The sequence below is a fragment of the Ammospiza nelsoni genome, chromosome 5 (assembly GCF_027579445.1).
Source record: "Ammospiza nelsoni isolate bAmmNel1 chromosome 5, bAmmNel1.pri, whole genome shotgun sequence".
In the NCBI taxonomy this organism is placed as follows: domain Eukaryota; kingdom Metazoa; phylum Chordata; class Aves; order Passeriformes; family Passerellidae; genus Ammospiza; species Ammospiza nelsoni.
Window position 1 is genome coordinate 45,303,697 of NC_080637.1, and position 25,405 is coordinate 45,329,101.

Consider the following 25,405-nt stretch of genomic DNA (forward strand, 5'->3'; position numbering starts at 1 on the left):
TCCTATTAGTAATGTATTAATGCTATCATTTATTTCGCTCTGTGGCCATGATGTGCCCGTGTCCCAGAGGTACGGACACCCCCGATGCCGGCAGTGCTGGATGCCTTTGGTAAGCACTGCAATTTGCGTTTCCAGTTCAAATCGCGGCAGATATGGTGCCCCTCAAAGCCACTCTCGGGGGGTTTATTGCGTGCCCAGCGCCCCCTGCCTCCGCAGGTGCCAGGGAGCGGCTCGGTGCCCCCGGCTCACGGTTCCGTCCCGCAGCGGCCGCCCGGGCAGGCCCCGGTGACTGATCGGAGCGCCTCGTCCGCCCCTCCGGGCCGCCGTAGCGGCGGGAGCGGCGCGCGGGGGCTGCCGGGACGGGGCGTGTGAAGTTGGGCGCGGCGCGGCAAGTGGGGCCGGGAGCGCGCGCGGGCCGGGGAGTGCGGCCGGGCCCAGCGGGGCGGGCGGAGCCGGGGCCGGGCCGGTCCCTCAGGCGGCGCTGGGCCGGGCCCAAGGGCGAGCAGCGGGGGCTCGGCCCGGTGCCCGCCCCGCCAGGTGCGCAGCGCCGCGGGAAGAGTGCGGGAGCGGGGCCGGGCCGGGGCGGTGGCGATGCCGAGGGGCGGGTGCGGCTGCTCCCGCGGCCTCCGGGGCTGAATTGCGGGGCGGGAAACAAGCTGTGAGCGAGGAGCGGCTCCGCGGGCTGCTGCCCAGGGAAGGCGTATGTGGACCCTGAATTTCTTGTGTAGTTTTGTGAGTCTTAACAGTCCCGGCAGTGAGAATGAATGGCCTAAAGGTGTATGGAAATGTCCCGCAAACTTTGGCTAAGGGCTGCTTGTGTTTTCAGCTGAAGTGAAGGCTCACAGTTTACAGTCCTCATCTGTTGATAATTTAAAATTATCAGGAATAAAAAGCTGAGAGTCAGCGTTTCAAACCAGGCACCGGTTAACCTGGCTTTAAGTCTTAAAAGGTGTCAGTTAAAATAAGTAGCAGTACATTGTTACTGGACTTTTTGCTTCGTAATAATTGTAAGGTGCGATGAAAGGTGGCTCATTGTCGCTCGTATTCTACTGTCAAAGGTTTAGTCTGAAGGGTTCTCGGATGCTTTCTTTGGAGTGGTGAGATGAACGCTAAAGTGAGTCCCTGAGGTCCGTACTGCCGCCTTGCCCTGCAATAGTTTGATTCTGGTTTGTAGATCCCCATCTGCTGGTGGGAAATGGGTCCTTCGGATACTCAGGGCTTCCTGGTAGGCAGCTGCGAGCTGTGGAGATGAAAGCTTCCTTTTAGTCGCTTGGTGCCATAGAGGGGCTGGCTTTGTGAAAAAGAAACCATGCATTTCCTGCCAGAGTTCAAGCAGCAAAAGCTTGGAGTGGCTGCTGCTTTCACTCGTGTATGCAGCTGAACGGTACTAACTGTTTAACTCTCCAAGTAAATGTTGCTGGTATCAAGAAAATGTCAACTGTACCATTTAAAATTGTCATTTTGAATTGTTAGGTTGCCTGGTTTATTTTTTTATTTTATATATTTTCACTTACTCATTTATTTTTGCCAGAACAGGTGCAGCCATGCAAGAAAGCATACGTTTTGCATCATCAGGAGATGACGTTAAAATATGGGATTCCTCATCTTTCACTGTGGTGGAGCAGTTCAACCCACATACACCCTCACATCCAGTCAGTTCACTGTGCTGGGCCAGCAATAGTATCCTTTACAGTTTCAGTCATATTTCTGTGGGTGTTCTGCAAAATTCCAGTGTTTTTTCTTTCCTTTTTTTACTGAAGTGTTTGTAAAGCACAGGCCTGACATGTTTTGAATTCTCACATAAAAATGTTTGTTTATGTTTTGGGCAAAGTTTTGCAGTTCCTGGTGCTGAAGGGATTTATAGAATGAGTTCATGATGGCAAATACTTCTGAAGAAGTTTCTCATCTTAGGAGCCAGCACTTTTGGCTGTAATATGCCTGAATTTTCTGCCAACTGTAAAGCTTACTCATATTTTTCTTCAGTAGTTGATTATGATACTTGCTTGCAATACAGTGCTTAATTAACTGACAAGCTTGAGCAAAGCAACTGCTGGTGTCATAAAATTCTGTACATAGTATAGTGAGGAAAATTGTAATCAAAGATTTTTTTTTGGTAGGACAGCTTCTTGTTGATTCTGATGGTCTTTGATAATGTTCACTTACCTCTAAGCACTGGTTTTCTTTCCATTGCTTGTAGCATTTGGAGAGGAAGCACAAACATTGTTGTGTAGGATAACACTCATGGGATGGTGGTGGTTTGTCATCAAAATGGATCTGACCCTTTTTGGTCTTCCACCTCTGACTTGGAAGCCAGGGAAGTCTTGGATAATATGAGGGGCCAAGTGTTTCATGAATATAAGAAATCTCAGTGGGCTGTGAGGAGAACGGCTTGTGTGGCTGTCACGGGAGAAGATGGTAATGCCTCATCTTGATGTAGAAGGGAGACAGGATGCTGTCACACAGCATATGAGTCCTGCAAGTTCTGAATGTCTGTCCTCCAAGTTAATGTATGAGAAAGAAAGTTACACCAGTTGGAAGACAAATGAATGGTTTAGCTATGGAGCTTGCAGAGAATTTCAAACACAGATGTAATGTTTTCATGTGTATGCATACACATTTGTATGTGTTTAGTAAACTTTATCTACAGTCAGTCTGTCCTACATGCTTTCTTCTACCAAGTCTCCTCTTCATCTCCCAAGACTGAAACATTGAAGTACTTTATAGACTTGTCAGCTTGTTAGGGATAAAGCATTAGTTCTGGTTACACATAGTTCTGTAAAATTATACAAAAGTGCCTTAAAATAATGAAAGCAGTAGCAAGCGCTGCTGTGCCTGCTGATTCTGTTGTGTTAAATCCAGCCAATTAACCTGTGTTGTTCTTTAATGAGCAAATACAAAATCACAATGGGCATTGGCCAGAACTGAGTGATTACTCTGTTTGGTGGCAGTGCAGATGCAGTTTTCCTGCTCTGTAATTCTATAAATGTTCTTATTACTTTGGGGTACTTGGTTTCATAAAAGGTTCTTTTTGGGCTTTTGTTTTCTTTTCTCAGTACAGAGTGGGAGAAACTGGCAAGTGCTCTTTGTACTCTAGAAACTGTGTAGTGAAGTAGTCTAACATTTGTCATGACCAGGACCGTTCTTTAAATCCATAGTCTGCTAACAGCCACAGACATTCCTTTGAACTAGTGATAAATGGGGCTCTTACTTGAGGGTGTAGGGAAGCAGAATTGTAGACTGGAGAAGCTGCCTTAGTGGTAAAGAGCTCTTAAATAATACCTGGCAGATATTTCTCGTCTTTTCTATCAAAGAAATTGCTGTCTGTCTTGTACTGGCAAGTAAAAGCTGCAGTTAATTCAAGAGCTTCTTAATGAAAGCTTGGAAAATAGCCTTATGTTTCTGTTTCTAGGTCCCTTCAAGGTCCAGTGCTTCAGACTGTCTAGCCAATCTGTCTTCTATTCAATAAGAGAAACTTCCTGTTGCTTTTATTAATCACCAGTATCCTACAATTATGTTCCTTAACTTGTGACAAAGATAGATACCTGGCTACTGCTTCTGCTGCTGGTGATAAAATAGTTGTTTCAAGCTGTAAAAGCAAACCTGTCCCACTCTTTGAAATAGCTGAAGGAGTAAGTATGAGTAATGCCTTCCCTCATTTTTTCCCCAGTTCACCTGGTATCCTGTCTCACATCTGTTCTGCATATTGGGATCAGTGTAATTTTAGTATTGTTAGAATTATGACACATACATAAAAACATTTCCTCGTGTATTGTAAAACACATATAAAGAGTGGGGGCAATAGTGCTTTTAAAATAGTTCTGTCAGTAAGAAGATACAGATGCAGTTATGCAAATGTGATAACTTGAGGCAGTCAGTGATTCAGGTGTGATCTAATGTGTAGGAGATGGAATAGCTGAAATTTGAGCTTCATTTTCCAGCTTGAGCTGTCAGTATTATGCACGCCTATGAAATGTACACTGGAAAACATAAGAGTCTGTGGAGGGGTTGTTCTTGGACCATATATGTGCCGGCTTGTATTGCAAGAAACAAGAGAATTTGTGTTGTGTTCAAGGCTTTTTTTTTCTCTCTAGTTAAAAGGAAGTGTGGCACTTCAAAAAGCTGGACTTGGTTGTAGAAGAGTCTCTTCACATGGTCACCTAAATAGCTTGTTAATGTTCTAAATAATTCTAATTATTCTCCTTGGATAGCTGTTGTAATGCTAGTCTGGACTGGAAATTTTCTGTAAAGTTGTTCAAACCTTGCTTTTAGAGTGCTGAAGCAAACCCTTTCAAAGGTGGAGTGTTTGTCCTGAAGATTTCACTAAATTTGACCTATAACTAATGCAATCCCTTGCAATTTTACCATGTCAATAATTAGATGGACTTGTTTTTCTTCACTCAAATTTTGAAAACTTAAAAGTGAATTTTCAATGTGATGGAACTGAATAATAATTTGTCCTCAATGTAGGCCTGTCATTAAGATTGACCTTTTTTTTAAAAAAGCTGGTACTTCAGTGATTATTTTAAAAGAACCACTTAACTGAATTATGAGGTGTGCTGCTATAATATTCCCTGTAATGTTCAGGGAATGTGAAGTATGTAACTTAGACAACTTCTTAATTTTCTTTTAAGAGTTTTATTTCTTTAACTTAGGATTTCTTTAAAAAAAACTGAGTACCTGAATAAAATACTATGATTGCTCTTTACGGAGCTATAATTTAAAGGGAAAATGCATATTGGAGGAAAAGGTGCCAAAAAATTTAAAATGAGAATGGGGAAATGCTAGTATGTGAAGGTTTATCAATTAATATACTTACTTCTTGAAGTATATTAAATATATGTCCAAACTGGACTTGATTTTAAATGCCTTTTGATAGGAAATGGCTGTGGAGTATGAATAGGTCTGTCTGTCATTGGGACTATTTGTACTGATGAAAATGGAAATGCACATCAATATGCTTTGAAGTAGATTTGAATAAATCCCTTAATTATCTTTAGCATACATTTTCTTCTTTCTCCATTAGGCAAAACAGACATGTGTGGGCTTGAATTCTAGTTCTTCATATCTTGTCAGTGGAGGCCTTGATAACACAGTTAATATCTGGAATTTGAAGTCCAAGAAGATTTACCGCAGCCTAAAGGTAAGTTTGGCTGAGGAAGAGCTGTAGCTTTCCACTCCCAGGTTTTGCTGCCAGCTGTAAAAAATGTACTTTCTCTAAGTCTGGTGTCTGTCTGGATCAAGGTCACAGATAGGAGCTAGCACGCACCTGGGTCTTGTTCAAGTTTCTGTTATTTATGTGCTATAAATAGCAAATTTAACGAACATATGTAACTTGGTGTTTTCAGAGGACAATTCTGAAATTAAAATTACAATTTACATTTCCAGAATAGACTTTTTTTTTTTTTTTTGGTGTTGTCTGATGAGGATTTTTTCCAGGAGTTTCATTCCAAGTAATTGCTGGTTTTGATACATTGAATGAGAAGACACTTCTCTATTTGTGGAATATTGTAGCAGAACTAATGTTGTGCAAAACTGGGATGGTTGTCTTCTAACTGATCCAGGATGAATTCTCTAGAACTTTTTTATGATGCACAAAAATGTAGGGTAGTTGAGTATCTTTCCCACATCCCTTCAGTAGATGGCTTGCCCTTATTTAGCAACTCTGTTTTAAGAGACTACGAAACTTCAGCTTTGATTTATCCTTTTTTTCTTGAACTTTCAGAGTTACAGTTGGAAACAAAACCTCTAGGTATCCAGAACAATACTTAAATTCCTAACTTTTGGGTTAGAAGTACTTCATTGTCCTCCCCTGTGTAGGAATATAGGGGAAAAAACATGTACATATACACAATATCATCACTGCAAATGACTGTACTGAAAAGCTGGTTGGTAAATGTGTTAGGTCTAAAAGTGACAGAAGAGGAAGTTGTCAGTAGTACATCAGATTAACAGGAAGTATATTCAAGTATCTATGCAAGTATCACTGCTTTCTGGGAGACTTCACTTTTAAAATAATGTTCATAACACCTGTAGTACATATGTCTGTGGTTGTCATATTAAAATATTGTATAGAATTATATGTTCATCTTGACTAATTTATGGAGGTCACCCAGTGGAAACAATCAGAGGGTGGTTCTGCTTGATGTTTGGTACGTTTTGCTGCTGTTTCCTGTGATATTCCGTAACAACTGTTACATCTTTCAGGATGTCACAGATAGTCAGAAAAAATCAGCTGAATTTTTTTGCAAAAGCTTAAATTCGGAAGAACGTCTTTGACACTCTCCCTCTAACCTCCCTTTTCCACAGGAACATAAAGATGAAATCACGTGTGTTGCATATAATTGGAATGATGGCTATATTGCTTCTGGATCTTTGAGTGGTGAAATCATCCTACACAGTGTAACCACCAATTTCTCAAGTAGTCCCTTTGGTTATGGCAACAGACAGGTAGGCTATCTATGTTAAGTTCCTTTCAGGTACTGAGCTTAATTTGCAGTCTTTAGAAATTGAAAGTACAATTCAAGTACAATTGAAAGTATTAAGAGCTTTTAAGTTTTGATATTCTGTTTCATTTTAATTTTTAAGAGTGCCCTTAAGGAAAGGAGGAAGCAGACTGCTGTGTGCATTATAGCCTTAAATACTAGGTAGCATTGAAGTACAAATTTCTCAAGTGCCATTTTTTCTATACAGGTTACAGCAAATTTTACTTGGTAGACACTAGCTCCTCAAGAACAAACTTTTAGATAACTTAGAAGTGATTAAAGCACAGTTGGCTTTACAAACCAAAACAGAATTTCAATTCACCACTGAGTGTATATTGTTGCAGAGGGCAAAGACCATGCAGTCTGGGTTCTAACTTATTCAAAGCTATCTGTACTGGAGGGGTGAATACAAGTCTGTATTTGGAAATAAGTTTATTTAATCTGGAGGTTAAAATTGCACAGATGCTCAAAGAGAAAAGTAATGAGGTTTAATGTTACCTACTTAGGTGTTTAGTTAGTATTTGGGAGAACTAGTTTGAAGGAAGATGGTGCACAAGGCAAACACAAAGCATATGTACTACCTGAGGACCTTGGTAGGGTTTGCCAGTGCAAATCCTTCCTGCCTACTCAAAAGATATTAAAAGAATTAGTGGGTATCACAAGGGAAATTCCTTGATACAAGAGCATTTGTAGTAGTAAATGAGCTGTGTTGTCCCTCTGGAAATTCCAGTGTGTGCTCTTAGTGAGAATTGTCTTGTCTTATGGATAGCCATGTATTTCAGTTCTAGGCATGCTTTCATTTGTTACTGAATCATTTTTACAGAGGTAGGGGCTGCCTGGGGGATGCAGAACTGTTGTTTTGGTCCTAAACCTGACCTTTAATGTTGCAAGGAATGCTGAAGTTGTGACTTATTCCTTTTCTGTTACTGCAACAGCTTTTTCATTCTTAGGTTGCAGATAGTGTCAAATTAAATTCTTCCCCTGTCTCACATGAACAGCATAACATGGTGAAAAATCTCTTACAATCTCACAGCATCTCGGGAATTATGGTATACTTTCTGATGAAAAATCTCTGTGAATTTTAAACTATTTCTGCTCCTAGGTGCTGCAGTGGCTTTGATCCATCACCAGTCTCATACTTATATTGAAGCAAAATCGTACTTCATACTTGGTTTGATCTTAAAAATCCATCTCTATAGTCAGGTCATTTTTCTGACTTGATTGTTACAATCTTGAGGAATGTGTATGTGAGGCAGGAGCAGGGAGGTCCATGGCTGGATTGTGGAGCTGAGGTGAATATCCAGAGTGCAGACTATGCTGCTAATTAATTGGAAAATGAAGAAATTCTTGTGAGGATGATTTGCATGAACCTGATTGATATATTCAGTTCTTTCTACCAGAAAGTGATTAGGAGTAAGAGATATGCCATAAATAACTGTTTTGTCAGATGAAATCAAGAAGTCTGCTGCAAAGCTGAGTGACTTTTAGGATGGATAAAGCTATTCGATGTGTTAAAGTAATTGCAAACAGAGAGCTCCTGTTCACATTCTAAAGGGTCTACAACATTTTCTTAGGGAGGGCAGTTATTTGATTATAGCTTTCATTTAAAGTGGAATTGAGCTATGATTTTGTAATGAATTGGCTACTTGGATGTCCCAGTTTACCAGCTTGTCTTTGGTCCTAAAAATGTTCTTTGCTTTTATGTGCAGAAATGTCTTTATTATTGTTTTGGATTTTAATTGGAGAATTGGAGAATTGATTCTACAGTGAAGAAAATATCTGAAGACTTGTGTAATTCTGTTAAATTTAAAAAGCCTTTACTTGATTTATAGCTTAGGGGCCGGGTTTCCTTAGGAGTAAACTTGAATAGATAAACAGTGTATTTTACTGTTTGATCCTGGTACTAGTATTGTGGCTTAGGAAGGGTCACCATTCCATAGTGACTTTTTTTAGAATTGAGGAATGTGAAGTCTACCTAACCTTAAAAATTTTAGCTTGTCTGTTTTTGATTCAGCATGCTGGAATGTAGTGTCTGTGCCAGTTAATTTCTCGTGTTGTGTAGGTTCTACAAGTAGTCGAATAGCCCAAGGTTGCTGTGCTTTCTCTGACTTTAAACAAAATTCTTTTCATAGGAGCATTGGCCTGTAGTCTGTTAATTGATTTTAATTTAGAACACCTTTGTGTTTTATTAGAATTGAGTTCTTGCAGAGCTGTTTGCAGATCCCATAATTTGTCTTTGCTATTGGCATTCATTTAGACTACCAGATTCTTGTCTGCTTGCTGTTGTGAGGATAAATTAAAGTTTGTTTCAAAATACAATGTTTGTTCAAGTCTTCACTGCCTGGTGCAATTCTCCTAGCAACAGGATTTAGTGTAGCTGTTTGAACAGCTGGCTGATTTGTAAAGGAGTGTGATGGATTCTGGCTACTCCATATAGTGAAAAGTTTGTCAGCTTTTAAAGCTAAAACTGGGGAGCAATAATAATATGGGGAATGTAGGCATATGAAACTTGCCCAGACCTGTAAGATTAAAAGGATAAAGGAGGAAAGGAAGTAGCTGACTTGGTAGGATAGCAAAGAAGGTTTGAGAAGAGCTAAAAGCAAGTAATCTTGATGGGCAGAAGGAGAGGAGTGAGAAAATGAAACATGAGCAGATGCCAGGTCAGTAAGGAGGAAGGTATTAGGAGGTGAAGAATTGAGAGGACTGCGAGGGTCAGGAATATTTCCCATGGGGATCCTGTTTGTAATTAAAGCTGTTACTCCTGAATCTCTCAGTATTTTTTTCAATGTGAGAAAAATGATGATAATATTGTGACCAGTAGAGGACCATATTAATGATGAAGAGTTGTAATCTTTCCTATTTGAACGTGCAGTTGAAGGTGCCACCTCTTTAAAGCAGGTTGAATCAATTTGGCTTCCAGCAAGACACACAAGTGCTGGAAGTGATGCTGGAGAAATATGAAGCAACACACACCTCCATCAAAAGGAAGTTAAAGACAGAAATAGGATAAAGGCCAGCACAATCCATTGTGTGGTGTGGTCTATACCAGAATAAAATAGCTTTTTGAGAGCATTTTCTGGCAAATTAAATATTTCAGCACTCATTGGACTGGACTTGAGTAAAGTACTTGATTCAGTGCTTTGTGAGAAAATACTAGATAGGATTGGTAAGAAACTCAGTATATTGATAAATCAAACAAATATTTTCTTTCTTTATCTGTGTGTTTAATATTTTCAGTAATGCTTAGATAGTAGAAGTAAGGTCAGCAGAACTGGGGAGGGGTCTGGAGTGCAGGTCTTGTGAGGAGCATCTGAGGGGGTTGGGGTTGTTCAGCCTGGAGAAAAGGAGTCAGGAGGGGACCTTATTGCTCTCCACAACCACCTGAAAAATAGGTACTAGCAAGATGGGGATTGGTCTCTTCCCACAGGTAACAAGCAGTAGGAGAAGAGAAAATGGCCTCAAGTTGCACCAGTTTAGATTGGGTATTAGGACAGAATTCCTCTCTGAAAGGGTAATGAGTGAGGCATTGAAACAGGCTGCCTAGGGAAGTGTGGAATCATCGTCCCTGAAAGCATTCAAGAAATAGATAGCATTTAGGGACATGGTTTAGTGGTGAACATGGCAATGCTGGGGTGAGGCTTGGACTTGATGGCTTTGAGATCTTTTCCAGCCTTAACAGTTCGATGATTCTAGGTAGAGCTATGATGAAACCCAGTGGGAAGACATTTGCCAATAAGAGGATTGTGTCAGTATCAAAAAATGATTGAAACTATAGACACAGGAATAACTGTGACAGAGTAGAAATCAAGATACCGGATTTAGGAGACAACTGAGGTTCCTATTAGAATAGGATTTAAAAATTCCCAAGGGAAAGGAGTTGGATTTCTTAATGTAAATGACAGTGACTAAAACATTCTCAAATAAGAGCCAAATATTTTGAGGAACATAAAAGATTTTAGTTGTCCATATTCAAGAAAGATTCATACTGGGAGAGTTGCAGAAAGACTGATGGTACTGAAAAAACAGTCCTGGAGGACTCTCATTTTTTTTAAATGCAAAATAGAGCCCAGAGGAGGGTGAGTTTGCTGTTCTTTAAAACAGGATAGTAGCACTGGGGAGTTAGGAAACTGTTTAAGTGTAAGGGTATTATGGTCCCAGGAGTGAATAGGTACAGCTGGGTCATAAGTAAAATTAAGCAGGAAATTGAATACTGTAGTATTAGAGCAGTGAGCTTCTGAAACATCCTCCGAAGCAATGTGGTGGAAACAAAATAGCTTTTCTGAAAGGCAGGTTAAGTTCCTGGTTCTGCTATAGCAAGACTGCTTGTGATAAACCTCACATGTTATCCTCTTCTGTGGTCTTAGTCCACAGGTTGAAGTCAGTTCTGCAGGACCTACATACCTGCTTAACTCTGGAGTCAGGGTGTCTTATCAAACTGGCCAATATCCAAGTACCTCAAGGGGAATTAAGTTTAACATTCTTGGCAGAAGACTAGTTGGTGAACTAATGTACCTTTTCACTACTTAAATTTTAGATGTGTTGTGGGGATTTTTTGTATGAAGGCATGATATTTGCTGAAAATTTGAGAAACTTTTCTGGATGTTTCATTTTTCTTCTGCTTAATTTTGCTGATCAGCTCATATGGTACCCCATAATAGTAAAAAAAGAAAGTCTCACCCCCAGTAGCAAAAATGGCATTTTAATGCAAAATTATTTTTTCTGGTTTTACTATTTATATTTCAGAGTTGGAGGCCTTTGTAGACTACTTTAAGTTTGTATTCCTAATCTGTTTGTGTCTTTATAAAATAATTTAATATAATATTTAATATTGGTATTAAAATACATTTTTATGTGTGTTTTACAGCCTATTCGACACTTGAAATATTCATCCTTTAAGAAATCCTTGCTGGGCACTGTTTCTGACAGTGGAAATGTAACTCTCTGGGATGTAAATAGCCAGAACCCGTATCATAATTTTGAAAATCCTCATAAAGCACCAGCCTCAGAAATCTGCTTTTCTCCAGTCAATGAGCTGCTGTTTGTAACTGTAGGTTTGGATAAAAGAATTATTTTCTATGACACTTTAGGTAAAAAGTGAGTATATGAAAGACTTTTTGATTTTAGAAGATTCCTTTTTTGGGTTTTATAAACTGAAAAAACATGCCTAATTATGACATGAGTTATTTCATTCAGTCCCCATGCAGAATGGCTGAAGTGGTTGGCATATTGCTACTGGAGAACCTGTCCCATAGTCTGTTTTGCTTTCTAAGTTAACAGACAAACAATTGAAAAACCCCAAGGCATGAGGGAACTAACTGAAGTCCAGTTTATGGGTGATGTTCTCCAGTGTTGGTAGAGAGCAGTTAACTTCTGTGAGGGGCAGTACAGCCTGTGCCAGCCACCTGAGCTTAGCTTGCCTGCTTTTCTAGTTAAGATAAAAGATTTGACTGTGGTGCACAGAACTACTGAGATAAGGGAGAATGCTGGATGAAAAAGCAGGAAGGATGAGAAATAGAGGATGGGATGGCGAGTGGTTTTGTGGGACAGTAGTTTTAGCATGAGTAGTGCTTTTACTCTAGGTCCTCCTAGCAGCAGGAGTCTGTTTGTATTTTGGAATGATGAAGTAGAGGGATGCAAACTAAGACCTGAAGTTTTTCCTAGAGCTGTGGGAGGGGCAGAGTTGATAGGCTTGGGAAGCTAGAGGTTGTATGTAGTGTGGTTGCTGCTGCAAATGATGATACCAGTAAATAATGTTGGTGTTTGCTATTAAGAAGGCAAGGTGATCCTGTCCTCATGAAGTCTTTCAGAGCATATGCAATTTTTGTTCTTGTTAAGCGTGAATGCTTAGTGTAAGCCTAATCCACTGTTTCTTAAAATAGTTCACTGAGTTTACTTGCTACTGGAGAAGTTGAACTACTGACCTGTAGCTGAATTGTGAAAGCTTATATATATGTATATATATTTCTTTTAGATATTCTGTGTTGAAAAGTCCAACTTGTGAATTCTAAAAGATTCATCCTGTCATTTCTCATATTTGAAGGTTACTGAAAACAATTGTAGCTGATTTTCCTCTGACCACAGTAGACTTCATGCCTGATGGTACTACTTTGGCTATAGGATGTTCCCGGGGAAAGATCTGCCAGTATGACTTAAGACAGCTGACATCACCAGTGAAAACAGTTGCTGCTCACAAAGGCTGTGTGAAATGCATACGTCTTCAGTTCAGCAGCACTTTTTCCAAGGTACTTTTATTGTTCAATGTACAGATTAATGAAAGCAAAGCAAAAGTTTAAGTTCTGAAAAAAATTTAGTGTTCACTTTCTAAGCATTACAGCTGCCAACAAAATGGGATCATACCAACATAGGAATTATAAACTGCTTAGTCTTAACTACTCTTTTAGGCGTTGTTAATATGGAATTCCCCCCACTCCTGCCCTCAGTGTAGAAATAAGTGGAACTTGCAGTCTTCTGGGTTTTTTAGTGTGGATATGCTGCCTTTGCAGATCAGCTTATGGCACTTTGGTTATTTGTGGGCAGTAGCAGAAAGGTCTGTAATGGCTCTTCTGCTTAAGGAGAAGACAAAGGGCTGCTCATCTGAAGATATTTTGTATGTCCTATATATGGACTTTTGCTAGCACATATAAACAGTGTAGAAGTTAATTAAATAATAGAGATGATGTAAGAGGTTCTTCCAAGACTTAATTAGGCTCTACTGTATTGAGAAACCCTGTGCTTCCATTTAGGGGACACTGAGAGGACCTTTGAAATGGATTCTTTACCACTCAGAGATTTTCCTTTTTTCTCTAGCACACTTGCTGCTAGTGGTTAACTATTCCTGTAAAATTTGGAGTTCCTAATACTGTAAACTCTTTTTTTCTGCTATGTCTAAACCTGGGATCAAAAATGAATCATGCAGGGGCACGCCACTGTTAAATTGTTGCTATCATTGTGGAGGTCCTCACAGATGTCTCCCATGCTCTTTGAAGTTACATGAAAATACCTTTTTTTGTATTTATAAAGGCATATCTCCTTGGCAACCTTTGCAACTTGAACTGGTTTTTTTACTGTTTTTAAAAAGGAAAGTATATTGTCTTGTTTTTTTACTTTGGGTTGAAGGAATAATAACTTCTCATAATTGGTTCTATTTTTTCTTTAGTCTAACATCACAGGTTCTTCAAATAAACCTATGTCCAAAAGAGTAGAAGTCAAAGCTGGCAGTAATCTTGGAGGAATTCAAAATACTGGCATCAAAAACATTGCCTCTCAAGCATCAGCAGCAGTTTTCTCTCATCTTACATTGACAAATGAGAATAAGGGAGGAGAGATTTTTCAGGAGAAAACAGGTAATGTTGTGTTCCTACTCTTAAAACAGTTGGCATAATGGGGAAGATGGAAGCAGTGTTTTGTGTTTTGACCATTACAATATAAAAATTTCACTGAGGGAAGGGCATTTGTTAGGAAGTACTGTGTGTATGTACCTGCACATAAAAAATACTTCTTTTCCCTCCCCACTGTGTAACATGTGCTATGAGACTGTAGGAGGTAAATTGGATCCTACTATAAGCTGAAGACACATGAAGTCTTAAAACTGTGGGACTGCCTCCTGCATTCTGACTTCTTGCAGATTATGGTTATGTACATAATGTAGTTTCTGATGCAATGTCTGCGTGGAATGCAGACCTAAAGATTTGTAATTCTTGTAATGAATAGGAGTAGCAGACCTCATCCAAAAAGAAAAAAACAAAACAAAACAAAAACCAACCTAGGAAAACACCGGGAGAAAAAGCAACCTAGTCCAAAAACCCAAGTGACAACTGAACTGTGTTTTTGTGAGAGGCATGATTCCAGTATCACATGGTAGGAAAGATGCTAAATATAGTTGCAAGTATGATTAGTTGTATAACTGTATTTGCTATCTATACCTCTGAAATTAACAACTTCTTTGTAAGAATTCTGAGCAATCCAAAACTGCCTCTTGTGAAATGTACTCTTAAAATTTTATTTAATTCAAGAGTTCTGAAAATATCAAATCAGTAACACTGCTAGTTTGAGTCTTTGAAAAAATCCTCAATCCATTTTAATGTAACAGCACTTTCCCCCTCCCTTTTAAAAATAAGGAGAAATACATTTAGTAACAGTAATTAGGCAATAAGCCACTGCAGTCCATAGGGATGTGTATTAATGACCTCCCTTGGGTATGCAGTGAAGTATGAGGTGAAGTAGAATGTTTCCTGTGTATGCAAGAACTGTAGCTAATCAACATTACTGAATGATGTGGAAAATTTTATTTTGGTTAAAACATTTATTTATTTTCTTTATTTGAGGATAAAGATGGCAGTAATGGCTGTTACTCCTTAAAGGGGACCGTGCATAATAAATAAATGTTTTAACAAAGTAAAGGCTTACCAAGCAAAACAATTTTCCTTCATCTGAGTATTCAATTTAAAAGTTAAAAACCTCTGAATACTGCAGAAGATATTGTCTTTAAGGTTAAAAATGGGAATGGATGAGAAACCACAAACTTCATTTGTTGTCTGGAATTTTTTCTAGAACCTGTTCAGGGGATTTAACTTCCGAGAAAATAAGGGGCATTCAGTAAAACAATCTGATAACATATTTAAGCAAAATTAAGGCTTTTTGTCACACCTATTTTTAAGGTACAAAAGTATAAATGAAGTCAGAATGTGATGAGAAACTTGGATGTACTTTGAGCTGGCTTCCCATAAACTGCCATTTACCAACTATTCTCTGCTTTAAGTACCTTACTGCATTTGTATTTCTGGGAATGGGTAAAAGTGCACAAGATATTTTGGCCCAGTTTTATGTTACACTTTTTCCATGTAGATCCTCTAAATTCTGATGCACAGGCTGATACTGCACTTCTGATTTGACTCAGTATACCAAGTATTTACTTAACTAGCAAGTGCAATCCTATGTTGGTGTCACAGCTGACACATCTGAAGGAGTGAAAAGTGTAATCTATTAATACATTTAAATGTGAAATTGTAAATGTGACTCAAGTTCCACTTAATGTAAATACTTGGCCATGATTAATTGCAGTCACCCACACAGTCATATTTGGATCACTTCAACAAGTAATCCCACCTAGAGAAGTACTTATAGGTTTTATGAACAGTTTGTGAAATTATGAAAGTTATTCTGGTGGTTGTCTGAGCAGTTCAATTCCCTTTCTAAAAACTGTAGTTTGAGTAACTACTGGGGATTTTTTTGGACTTAAGATATGCTTCCATTCTTCAGACAACTGTCCTTGGTACCATGCATATAAAAAGCTTTTTCATTCTTGGATTAGGTCAGGGAAGGGGCTTGAGTTTGAGGGTAGAGTGAAGAAAGGTTTAGGAACAAATTTGGTTGAGGTTTTTTTTTTTTTTTTTTTTTTGCCTGCAATTGTAACTTCAGTGTGATTTTCTTATATTAGAATATGTAAGTTGATTTTCAAATATTAGAAATAAGCAGAGAATATACTAAGTAAGCTTTAAAAAGGTGTTTCATATGATTTGCCTTGGAATGCTTAATGGCCCTAGTACAGCAAATTTTTTTTCTTGCAGAACAAATTTAAATTTTTATTGTCTGAATGTGGTTACCTTATGAGCAGAAGGTGCAGTCAGTAGTTTGACTTCACCTGATGCACCATAAAATTGCTGCACCCATCACATAGATTTCTCTGAGCATGGGTGGGTTCTCCAGTTTTACAACCCTCCTCTTGAGCTTTTAGGTGTAGTCACCTTTGTTGACAGCCCAAATGAGCAAGTTAATATTGACCCTCTAAGTGGCATCTGCAGGCAATTCTGAAGTGCTCACTGGGCTTCCCAAGTATCATGGTGTGAGATTGTTTAGCCACAAGGTATGTTATTTTTGGAAAAGGTCAATTACTAATGGAATGATATTGCTCTTTGAAGGTTTTCCCCATAGTTCCAGCTTGGATGTCATTCCCTCTAAAGAAGCAGATCATGGGAAAAGTGCTGAATTAAGTTATTTTGATGATTTGAATCGAAGTAGTTTAGGAGACGTGTTTTCTCCAGTCAGAGATGGTAAGTTACTGATACTGGAATTTGTAAAGCATCATTCCTCTGCATGTAGTGTGACAAAATGTCACTTGTGAGTTACTGACTGTTGTACCTACTTGATATTTTGTCTTTGATTATGAACTTGATGCAGTGATACAAATAAACATTTCATTTGTCTGTGTTTTGCTGTTTTTTAGATATTATTGCAAATAAAGTGGCTGAAGATCCTCAAGGAAATGGTAAGCATATGCCAGTGATAAGTCTTTGGAGGTCTGTGCTAGTTCTCACATGCTGATTTTGTCATACCATTGAAAAAAACAAATGACCAAAGCAGACACTGAAATAACTTTTCTGGGAATTGTCTGGCACATTGAGAATGTGTCAGACGATTCCCAGAACAACACGTTAACAGGAGGTCTAGAGTATGGTCCTAAAGCGATTGGGTTTTTTCCTTTATACAATTTATAGTGATATACAGAATGATTTCGTGCTTTATTACTTTTATAAGGATGGAGGCACCATAAGTTGGATGGAAGGATGTAGTTTTTTGTGGAGTACAGTTTTTGATGACTTCTTTTGTCAATCAGTTTCTTTTGTCAATTTTGTATGAGTGTGCAGGCATCTACTGTGGGATAGATGTGGTGTGTATGTTTATTGACCTGTGTGTGTCATCTTTCCCTTTTCATTTTAGGCTTGGATTTTCCAACCTCCCTGATGGGTTTGGATTTTCTCCCACAGCCAACCGTTGCCTTTCCAGTAAAAAGAAACGTAGTGGGCAGTAGTGTACAAGTGACACAGTCTAGCCCATTACATGCACTTCTGGGATCTCCAATTAAAGAAGAAGAGGAGCATCCAGAGACTGACTCTAAGAAAATAAGTCTTGGAAAACAAGAATCTAAAGACATTTTAAAGCAGGTATTCTTGTTCTGAGTACTCTTTTTAGAATCTTGACAGAATATTGCTGCTTGAAGAAAAGAATACTGAATAATGCCCCATCTGATTTTATTTTGCAACTCTGTTCACACACTATTAACACAAATCCATAAAACCTTGTCTGATTTAGATGAATTGGCCTTCAGCAATGGAAGATAAATGTATGTTTGTCTTAAATAAGATCAGGTTACAGAAGTTCCCATGAAACAAAATGGGTAGCCTGAGGAGTATTTAGATTTTTCTAGAAAAAAGAAGAATCGCTGGGTAGTTGCACTAGTATGATTGATTGTTTGTTAGGTCGATTCCACTCTTCTTTCCCTGTTCTCTATCTCCCTCTTTTTCTTGAGATATCTTTGATGTGTCTGCACAGAGCTTAGCTACTTTTGTATTGCTCTTGAGAAGCCTGAGTTTGCTAGGAGTGATACAACTTAGTCACAACATTTTTGATATGAAAATTAGAGGCCCCCGCCTTTTGCACTTACTTCTTTGTGCCCACTTGAGGCAATTTGGAATGTTTTAGCAATCCATTTTTCAAATATCTTGCTAGGAAATGGAAAACATGTATTTCTGAGCAGATTCCTAAAAGGAAAAATGTTTGAAGGTACATTTCGGAAAACTTAGTCATCAAGTGCAATTACACAATTGTAACAAGTAGATTTCATCTTTAAAGTAAAAATAAAATCTTTCTGTTGTCAGGTTTCAAAATCAAGCTTACCAAGCACAGAACCTTCTCCACCATCATCTACTCCTGATACAAATGAGAAACAAATAACAAAGAATATTCAGGCCCATCCTGCATATGATCTACCAGTAAATGGTACTACCTCAACAAGTAAGTTGATAATTTTGTCCCAATTCTAGGTGTGACTGATTGTAAACTGACATGAAATCTGATACAATGGACTTGATCTCGGTTCTTTAAATCAAGCCAGCCCTCCTAAAATGTCTCTAGTTGCTTCTGGAAAGATTAATTCTAAATCAGATTTTTTTTTTTTTTTTTAACCGAGCAATATTTGAGGTAGAATTAATTAAATAATTGGTTTTTTAAAAGTAATGCAGTGATATGAGTGGTTTTTATTTGTCATGAGGGTTCTCAGTATTTTATTTTCAATTGTAAAGGTTCAAAGATAACATCATCTGTCACTGCTGGCGTTGCAAGTTCGTTGTCAGAAAAAATAGTAGAAACCATTGGGAGTAGCAGACCGAATGCACCTCTGACAGCAATTCAAATCAACTTCATTCAGAATATGATACAAGAAACAATGGATGACTTCAGGTACTGCTGTTCCTGCAGAGTGTTTTGTTTTCAATGACATGTTTTCTTAATGAGATGTTTCAGCATCTGCTCAAACAAATTTCTCTTTGGATTAGAAAATTACACCATTTATAGCCCTATTTTTGAAAAACTAGGTATGAAACTTAGTTTTTAATAGCTCTGATGACTAATTAGACTGATGGCTCTGAGGGCTGTTGGTGTATGACTTTGCTGATGTTTCCAGAATGAGTGAATATTTCTCAGATGGTAAATTTAGTCTGCATGGCAAGGTCTCTACTCTTTTCCTGAAGCCTTGCACTGATTTCTTTTCCTCCTTGCTTGTCTCCCTATCCCAGCAGGAGAAATTTCAAGTTGACAGTGAGGAGAATTTTACATAGCCAGTTGACTTGTGTTGGCTTTGATTGTTGGTATCTTGGCATGTGTAAGGTGAAACAGTGTGTGTGTATTTCTACCGGTGGAGCTTTCATTGAAATAACATCTGTGCTGTAAGTGATGGTTGGTGTCAGCTTGCTTTGTGGATATCTAAGCAACATTCCAATTGTCTTGAAGGAAGTCAAATCAGCATGGTTCTATTTAGAGTGGAGTTGGAAGAAGGTGAAGAAGTGAAGAGAATTTTATCTAGGGCATCACTTCCCAGCCCGTGTTTAAGATGATGTAGGTTGAAGGGAGATAATGGAGAAGAATTGCAGGGCAGGGGAACTGCTGCTGTCTTGATGAAAAAAAGCAAGGCAAAACTAGTTTAGTAGGTCTGTGTACCATGGCTGTTCTGTATCTGCCAACAGAAAAAATACATCCAATGTTATTTAATGTCTTTACATAATTTAGTATGGTAAAACTCCCCTGGAATTTTTTGGTAATAAACACACATCTGATGAACACATGAATTGATGTAACTTAAAATGCAGTCTATGTGTTGCAGATGTGTTCTTTTTAAAATCTATGTTCAGGCACCCCAGAGTTAGAAGTTATGTGTGCCAGCCTTTTACTTCCAGTGCTTCAGATCTGGAGCCTTAAATATTGTGTTTCTCCTCTGACTTATATTTTCTGGAGTGGCTGGAAGGCTCTGCTGGCCCTTTTCCCAGTTTTAATTGCAGATACGTTTAAACTGATTATGAAAGATTGTTAGCACTTTGGTTTTACTAGTTGGTAGTGAACCTTAGTAAACAACTTTTTATTGTTAGTACTAGTGGTCAGTAAGAGGGAAGGGAACTGTTGTAAGCTTCCCATTGATGTAACTACCTTTCATCTGCTGGAACCTGAGGAAAGGATTGTTATGTTCTTTGCCTGAAATTCATTCCTCTTCAAGTAAAAGGGGAGCAAAACCATGAACCTTCAGGAAAGGACCAGGAATAATATATAATTCATTTGGTTCCAAAAGGATGTTTGTTTCTTGATCTCCCTGTCTTTGGGAGACAACCTACATCTTTGGATTTATAGGATGCTAGCTGGCATCTATACTTGATACAGTGAAGAAGATTGTCTCCAGCAGGAATTCTGTAGCACAATAATCTGTGGAAAGAGAAAGTGGTAGAGATTGCCTTTGGGTTTGCTGTATGTTTGAGGAAAGGAAAATGAAGATCTGTGTGTGTCTACTAAAGAAACACCTTACTTGGTCAGGCCAGTGGTACCCATGGTGCAGTACTCGGTCCCAGACAACTGCACTGTGCTGCACTGTTCAGGAAGAACTTGTCAGCTTGCTGCTTGTCTGTCAGCTGTTCTCCTTGTTCTTCCTCAGCTTCTGGAACTGTTGTATTAATGTCATGATCAGAAGCTATTTTCTAGGCTGGTTTTTGTAGTGTGGAATGGTTGCCCATGAATTAACAAATTCATGTCCGCTTCGCAGACAGCACTGCCACTGCTTTTTATATAGATTAACCTTGATCATTCCATTATTTTGAGAATAATGTATAACTTACCACAGTTGATGTTTTGGGCCCTTAAGACTGTTGAAAGGCTTATACTGAAAAGGTGGATCTTCAAGTAGAGATAAGTATCTTTCTCTGCAGTGCTTATCATCAAGGGACTGAAAATTAGCTTTGAATGGTAAAAATGAGAGGAGCTTATAGCTTGCAAGTGAAAAAGAATCTTGATATCACCATGTATATATTTGTGTTTCTAAACTGAAAAGTCTTGCATCTTCTTATGTGCTGAAAAAAATGGTACTTATAAAAATCAATATCATAACAAAAGTATTCCTAAATAAGCTGTAGAAGATTATGTTTCATGGTCTAAGGGTTTCTAGACTTTAGATGAGAGTGAAGGTGAGGAATTGTTGAGTTTTGGGTGCTGAGGGTATGAGAGAGACTGCTTCCTAAGTAAGTCTAAGCATCTTCCTTTTGCAACTCTTCCCCCAGAGAAGCATGCCATCGAGATATTGTGAATTTGCAAGTGGAGATGATCAAGCAATTCCATATGCAGTTGGTATGTACAAGGACCATGATGGGAAATGTATTCAGTTTTCAGTTTTGGTAATAGTAAGGCATGCCATCTTCTCTCAAAACAGAAAATCTATTTTGTTTATTAAGACCGAGAAAGGGAGGATTTCATGTGAAGGAAAGGGGAAAGCATGAATGGGAATCTGTTAAATTGTTTTTTCTTTGGTTAATAAAGGGACTCTAGGGGTTGAGGAGGTATGAATTCCATATTTCAGGAGTTATAAAGGCTGGGGTAAGGAAAAGGTAGATGGAATTCAAATAGAAAGCTTCACTTTTAGGTACTGTATACATACTGAGCTGTTCTTTATTCTTTAGCTTCACCTTTTTATGAATCTTTGTTCTTTTGATCTGCATTAAAAAGACCTTGTCTGGGTTCTGAGCATTTTAATGGAATCTGCATTAGTAGATTCTCATCCTGAAGAACTGCAAAATATCCTTTGATAAAATATTCACTAATGTATTAATGATCAAAATACTGTATGTCAGCTTAAAAGGGAAAATCTTACTTTTCTTATCAAAAGTTTTTAAAAACAGAATTATCTACGTTATTTCATTTTTAAAAGAAATATGAAAGCCAATAGGATAAAACTGGAATTATTAACTTTATTACTACTGATTGAGACTTTTTTCTTTTCTGTAGAATGAAATGCATGCTTTACTTGAAAGATACTCTGTAAATGAAAGCTTAGTAGCTGAAATTGAGAGACTGCGAGAAGAAAACAAAAGACTGAGGACTCACTTCTGAAAGATTCACATTGCTGATTTTATCAGAGTGAACTCACTACAGGTGGTGTTTTGGCTCTGACAGATCATCTGTCATCACTGAAGTATTGTTTGAAGACCTGTTATTATTTTGAACGTGAATCTGTTCTTCTAAATAACTGGTGTAAGATACTTTGTGTAATTATGAAATTTGTAGCAGATAGGCAGTGTGTAAAGAACATTTGCATCCTCATGCTGACCACCTTGCAACACAGCCTTCTAACAGAAAAACTCCAAGGACAAGTACAGTATTGGAATTTTAGCAATATGTAAAGTGCCTTTTCATAAACAAAGTCAAACCAGGACAGATGCTTTTACTCTAAGAACTTTTTTATATATACCTACTTTTCTATCTGCTTCTTTATTCTACTGCTGTCAGAAGCAATCACTACAGCTTGCCTTTTCAGATACTTTCCTTGAAGAAAAAGAGGAGTGAAAGCTCCTCTTTTGTGCACAACATGGAGTCTTGTTTACAAAGAGCTGGAAAGTACAGTAGTCAGTTAAGTTTGTTCAGCTGGCAACTCTTCTGTCCTGAGTAAAACTAGAGCTTGAAAATACTCCCAAATTCGGTGCCACAGTCTTTCTTATTGAATTCATAAGTTTGTTGTTGTTGCAAATGCCACATCAACTGCACAATGAGATTTTTGTTACTACTTCAGCTATGAATCTAGAATTCTTTTTATTTACATGTATTTGAATGTTGTCATAGCTTGTCTGATTTGAATGCAACTTTAGTCTTCAAAATGTAAGTATATTAATAATATAGCCATTAATAATACAGCAATGTGTAATTGAAGTCTTTCAGTCTGACTCAAGCACCTTTTGGTAGTGAACAACACTTGATATTGGGCAGCTGTGTTGCAGTTTTGAGCCATGTTGGTTTAGGATTATTGTGGCCTTTTTCAGATAGCTGCATACCAAATCTATTATCTTGTATTATTAACAACCATTAAAGAGCAATCATTACTTCAGTAACATAATAGTAGCATACTATTATGTCAACATTTCTGAAATGAAGCTCAGTAGGAAGTTCTGACTATTGAAGTGTATGGGATATTTGGCTTGGCCTTTATTTTGCCAAGAAGACTAAATTAAAACTTCGATTTTAAAATGCTTTAAAAATCAAATGAAAATTGTAAATTGACTAAAAAATTTCTCTGAAAGACTTCTTCTACAGGTGCTTCTTGCTATCTAAGTTTTTCTGGAGGCTTCTTAATTTTCCCACTAATATTTGCTTGTTTTTTCTCACAAATTCAAAACTCAAGTAAAGTCTGAAGAACATGGCAGGTTAATTATTTACAACATCTAGTGTTTAAATTTACAATGACACTCTACTACTAAATGAGTAGATAAGTACATGAAAGCCATAATATATAGTGTAACTTATTTTTATATGTTGCAAAACTAAAGAAAAAGTTCAAACTTGTCTATAACATTTCCTTACTTTTAACTTTTTCTTGAAAAAGAGACTTCCTTTTTTTGATGTCATTTAATGAAAAACAGTCTTCTAGCAAAATGAGGGTGTCCAAGTAGTTTTTAATATTAGGGAAATGACTTTAAATGCCTGTAGTTCTACTGCTTTTAAAAATATTTCTATATCACATATATCATATTGAAAGGAAGCAAAGGAAGTTGGGGTTTTTACTAACTTAACACACAATGTAGAGAACTCTTTGTTAAGTTTGTAGGATATGTAAACTTGACACATAGACCAGACAGTTCATGAAGACAGTAGTAGTTGAAGGTAGCAAAAATATCTTGGCATCCTTCTATGTATGCTTTTCAGTGTTAATGAAGTCAGCTTGCATATTTCCATCTCTTGATTTGTTCAAGTTCTGAACTCTTGCTGGTGTACCTGGATGACAGCAGGGAGTTAGACCATTATCTTGGGTATTTTCCTTACAAGTAATTTGTTTTCCTGACACCAAACTGTATAATGTTTTTAATTCCCAAATGGAGTTGACTATAAAAAGAGCGATTAAAAAGATTTTTTGGGCTTTTGTCCATGTCTCAGGATTATTGTAGTGCAAGTGGCCACACGTGTGTGGAGATCCATTCTGCCTATCTCTATAAGGGTGTGTTTTGCCTTGTACACAATCTGATTTGTATGTTAAAATAAAGCTTGTTTCAACCTTTTTGAGAAAAAAACCTTTGGTGACCTGCTTAATAAAGAGAATAATCTGTGTTGTAATTGTTATGCCTCATCAGGCATCGTTTACCTGAAAGTAATTCTGGAGTAATCTCTCTTCTGCCTCTGTGGCTTCATGTAGACCATCCAGTCATTTCCACGGATATGTTCACAGAACCTCATGCTCTTGGAGTAAAAGACAGGTGAGCAGTTCCCCCTTCCAAATTGAAAACTGTTACAGTCATGCCAGAGAGATCATGTTCATAGCTAGAAATCATGTTCAAGCAGATGTTTTGGGCAGGGGGAATAATCTTCTCTCCTAAGACCTCGGCGAGTTGGACATCCTGTGTTTTCTTCATGTTAAACTTATGGACGTTTAATTTTTTAAATTCCCTTCTCTCATGCTAATACAGACTTTCTCTGATGAGAAGTTTGTTTGCAAGGAATGTGGGGTTTGAAAACTGCTTTTGACTAATTGATTTATTCTTCTAAAATGCAAAATGCCAGCATGTTCTTACTTCCTGGCAGCAGTCCTGATACACACGCCATGTTCTTCATAAGCACGACAAGGATGAATTTGGAAGCTGCACATTGTTCCTCCTGCACAAGGAGCATGGCTTACTAGAACATGCTTTACAGACTGCACTGCCAAACTGTACAGTTGTTTGCCAGCAGACACCCTCCATACTAAAACTTAAGATGCAAAATGGTTGTAGGTTATTTGTAGATAAATGTAACAGGTCTAATACTGCAGAGTGCTCAAGGCTGGCAGGTTCTGTGTCTGTGTTTCCCATCAGTGCACTTGTGTCTGTGTGTCATTATGGTGTACAGCAAGAGCTGCACCTTCTGGTCAGGCTGAGTACAGCCATTTTCACATCATCTCAGGCCATGCATCTGGGCGATGCTGATGAACAAATTCTCAGCTGTGGAAACAATCTTGTACTCTTCCTTGAGTGTCCTGTAACAGGCACTGCTGAAGTTACAAGGCCAGAGGGACAAGAGAAAAAAATTCCAAGGTGTTTTCAGGATTAACTGTGAAATTAGCTGTGATTCTGTGTGTCTCTAGCCATGGAAGTACAGACAGTACTTGTGAACTTCACCTTTTTGTATTTGTCTGGCACAGCTATAGAAGGGGAAACTTAACAGTGGAATCATACTCAATAACTAAAAGTCATGGAAAGCACATCTCTCGTTAGCTGATTTTGGCAGTCGAAATGGTGATAGATTTGTGGGACTGAGAGCCACAGTTTTTCAGATGTTCAGATGTGGACAATGTCATATCTAGTATGCTGTCTACAGCAGTTGCTAATAACACTTTTTGTTACATAGCCACTTTTACTAACATTAGGGGCTTATATGAGATG

General features: G+C 38.1%; 1 protein-coding gene across 2 annotated transcripts; it reads left to right on the forward strand.

Moving 5' to 3' along the window:
- The first annotated feature begins 392 nt into the window (after positions 1 to 392).
- NEDD1 (NEDD1 gamma-tubulin ring complex targeting factor) lies at positions 393 to 24,061 on the forward strand. 2 transcript variants are annotated; one of them, XM_059472529.1, is made up of 15 exons: positions 393 to 537; positions 1,537 to 1,680; positions 3,535 to 3,629; positions 5,024 to 5,140; positions 6,307 to 6,447; positions 11,347 to 11,576; positions 12,523 to 12,724; positions 13,639 to 13,825; positions 16,400 to 16,531; positions 16,705 to 16,746; positions 17,199 to 17,422; positions 18,137 to 18,272; positions 18,560 to 18,716; positions 21,071 to 21,137; positions 21,792 to 24,061. In XM_059472529.1, exons 2-15 carry the CDS (start codon positions 1,545 to 1,547, stop codon positions 21,894 to 21,896), a joined length of 1,971 nt encoding a protein of 656 aa, XP_059328512.1. In that variant the 5' UTR covers positions 393 to 537; positions 1,537 to 1,544; the 3' UTR covers positions 21,897 to 24,061. The 2 variants fall into 2 exon arrangements, with proteins under 2 accessions (XP_059328512.1, XP_059328511.1); XM_059472528.1 differs by lacking the exon at positions 393 to 537 and adding an exon at positions 627 to 775.
- Positions 24,062 to 25,405: the final 1,344 nt, after the last annotated feature.